The 2,905-nt window shown below is 54.8% G+C and overlaps 1 protein-coding gene across 1 annotated transcript in view; it reads left to right on the top strand.

The window, feature by feature from the left end:
• CD58 (CD58 molecule) overlaps nt 1-526 on the top strand; it is a gene marked incomplete at its 3' end in the record, with an annotated part of 2,594 nt that extends 2,068 nt beyond the window's left edge. The window contains exon 3 of the mRNA XM_012734931.1: nt 382-526. Coding sequence (XP_012590385.1) covers nt 382-526 — 145 coding nt within the window. The remainder of the gene's footprint in view (nt 1-381) is intronic.
• Nucleotides 527-2,905: the final 2,379 nt, after the last annotated feature.

Genomic DNA, 2,905 nt, shown 5'->3' with positions numbered 1-2,905 from the left:
TGGTCTCCACCTCCTGGGCAGCTGGAGCTTTGCTGCTTGCTCTGCAGGGTGACGAGGCACCCAGAAGAGAGCCCCAGACATAACCCCAAACCCCACATGCGGCTGAGCCTGGGGCCTGTTGTCTCCCTCCTCTTTGGGGCCCCCACTGTGAGCCTGCTCACCCCACCTGGGCCCAGGCCCCCACCCCTGTCGGCTCCGCCACGGACTTGGGGACATCAGGCTGGTCCATCTGTCCACGTTCTCCTTATGCTGTCCCCTGTGGGTGGGCTCCTCCCCTCAGAATACAACGAGCGGTATTGAGGGCCCCGTGTTCCAGGGCTACAGTCCATTTTCAGTCTTAGGGTGTAGACTCCCCCGGAAGAGTCTGCCTCTGTTCCGCAGAGCTGCTCCCCCTCACTTCTGAGCCTCACACAGCCTTCATCGCCCCTGCTGCGCCCAGTTCCCCGTCACCCCTCTCTCATGGTCCTGACCGGTTCTCCATCCACGTGCCCCTTGACATCTCAGCAGCCTTTGCCACAGCCAAGGGGTAACCTCCTCTTGCACTCGGGGTCCTGGCCCCACCCTGTTCAGTCCCCTTAGTTCTTTCCAGCCCCCTCTTCCTGGCATGTTGCTGCCTCCTCCAGTCTCCTGCGCTGACGTGACAAGGCCCCTGCGGCCTGGCCCTGCCCGCCTTCCTGGCCTTCCCCTGCTCTGCCCAGGGGTGGGAACCCTCTGGGTCAGGGCTTTGAATTTCAACTCCCGGTGAATGTTACTGTGATGGTTGGTGGGGAGAAGCGTTGTAGACCTTTGGAATGGAGAGCTCAAGACAGCGCTGCCGAGACACAGGTGGGCTTGAGAGACATGGGAGGACTCAGCCTCACACTGTGTAACCAAGTATCCGTTTATGCTTTGCTTTAGGACCGGAATGGAGACTTCCTGAGGGCGACTTTTCTGGTCTCAGTGATTGTGTCTCCAGGAGACACCAGCCCTAAGGAAGTTTTCAGTGGGGCATTTCCCAGCACCTTTGACGAACATCCACTCTGTTCTGTGTATGAGCTGGCTCTGGCTGTCCTCCCTCTCCAAAGTCCCCTTCAAGTCTCCACCATTACTGTTTATTAATTCTTTCACATCCTCTTACTCGCCTTGACTGCCCTGAAGAGGGTCATGTTCTATAGTAGGGTTGTTACAGGGCACCCCAATGTGAATTGGGTTGCAGGTCTGTGGGTCCTCACCGCGTGCTTAAAATACAATGGGACTACAGGCACAAAAAGGGTCAACAATGGGTTTATTTACAAAGGGGAAAGGACAAGGTACAACCCAGGGAGAGAGAGAGAGAGACAAGATAACTAGAACATCCTCCCAGCTCCGCTGACTTAGACTCTCATAGCACACTGAACGCTCCCCAAAAGCCGAGTGACCGGCCACGTGTCCAGAGAGAGCACGTCTCACATGGCGCCTTACATCTGCCCAAAGTCCCAGAATGCCTGCGTAGCTCCGCCCTCCGGCCCTCGCAGTGGCCCCGTGGTGTTGCTGGGAGTTGTAGTTTCAGCGGCTGCAGAAGGAGTTGCAGTCCACAGAACTGCAGAGTTCCTTTCCCCAACAGAGTGTGCTGCTCATCTTAAATAGTTTCAACAGCTATGGCTTTTCATTAAGGTAATAAAAATGGGCACATATTTCTATAAAATATCATCAGATACTTAATAAAATCTCTTTTAGAGTCTTGAGCTGAATTCATTGATTAGAGGAGACTAATTTATCTTAAGGATAAAGTGGACAAATTTTTCACCATTTTAACGCTTCTGAAGATGCAAACATCACACACTTGTTACGAGTAGCTCTGGGAAGTCGGTGGGCAGGAGAGACGATGGGAGAGATCTGAGGCTGCGGCCGCGTCTGGCTCTCTGTGCCATGGCTGGGGCGGGCTTGCGGGGGTCACTGTGGGGTGAGGAGGCTGCCAGAGGAGCCTCTGTGTGGTGGTGGGGTGTGGGGGGGTCACAGCCTGAAGGTGAAACTGACCACCTGTGTGCTGGCCCTTGCGTTACCGTCACATCCACTTGGGCTTCACGCTGTGATCTTGTGAAAACTCTTGTGACTGTCAGAGTTGAGGGTAAGTGATTTAGTCCAGTGTGTTCTGACTCTGAGCAGGTGGATCTCACCAGAATTCTTACCCTAGAATACAAGGAGGTGTCTGCTCATCTTTCCAGACACATAAGAAGTAGGAGCTCTTTTGAATGCAGAGTTACATGCTTCACTACTACTCTTTGCTGTACTAAATACTGTGCTGTTTTTCCAGAAGCTCCTCTGATGCCGACAATCGATTGTCTACTGACTGATGAAAACATTATAGTGCAGTGTGGACTCACGGAGACTTACTACAGCCATGACGACTTGCTACAGTACATGTGGCGGTGCCCGGTCGCCCAGTGCACAGAGGTCACCCCGCCCCAGGAGCTGCACTTTAAGAGGGATGAGCTCCCAGGGGAGATAACGTGTGTCGTTAAGAATCCCTTGTTTGAAAGGGAATCATCGATTGTGTCTTCAGTCTGTTCCCCAGGTAAACTCTAAAGCTGTCGCGCAGACTCAGACCGTGGGTTCGTGGCCCAGTGGCGATGTGTGGGTTCCCGTCCACAGACAGAGGCTGCTGGACCTCTCTCGTGAGTGAAACGTAGCAGGAGTTCCAGGCCACGATGCCCAGTCCCAGCCACCAAGTTCCCCTCTGTGAGCACTTTGACAGGCGTCATTCTGCCACGTGGGTGGGTGGGTCCTGCACAGCTACAGGGGCGGGTACTGGCCACTGTCCTGGTCACCTGGGGACACCCCGGGCCTCGGACCTGCCCGCTCGGGTTGGCAGCTGGGGCAGCAGTGCTTGGTGCTGACGTCACGCCACCTGCCTCGGAATTCTTGCTTTTCACGCTCACTGCTCTTC

Source organism: Condylura cristata, unplaced genomic scaffold, assembly GCF_000260355.1.
Source record: "Condylura cristata isolate star-nosed mole 26May11 unplaced genomic scaffold, ConCri1.0 scaffold00116, whole genome shotgun sequence".
NCBI lineage: Eukaryota > Metazoa > Chordata > Mammalia > Eulipotyphla > Talpidae > Condylura > Condylura cristata.
This window is presented reverse-complemented; position numbering and strand designations above follow the sequence as displayed.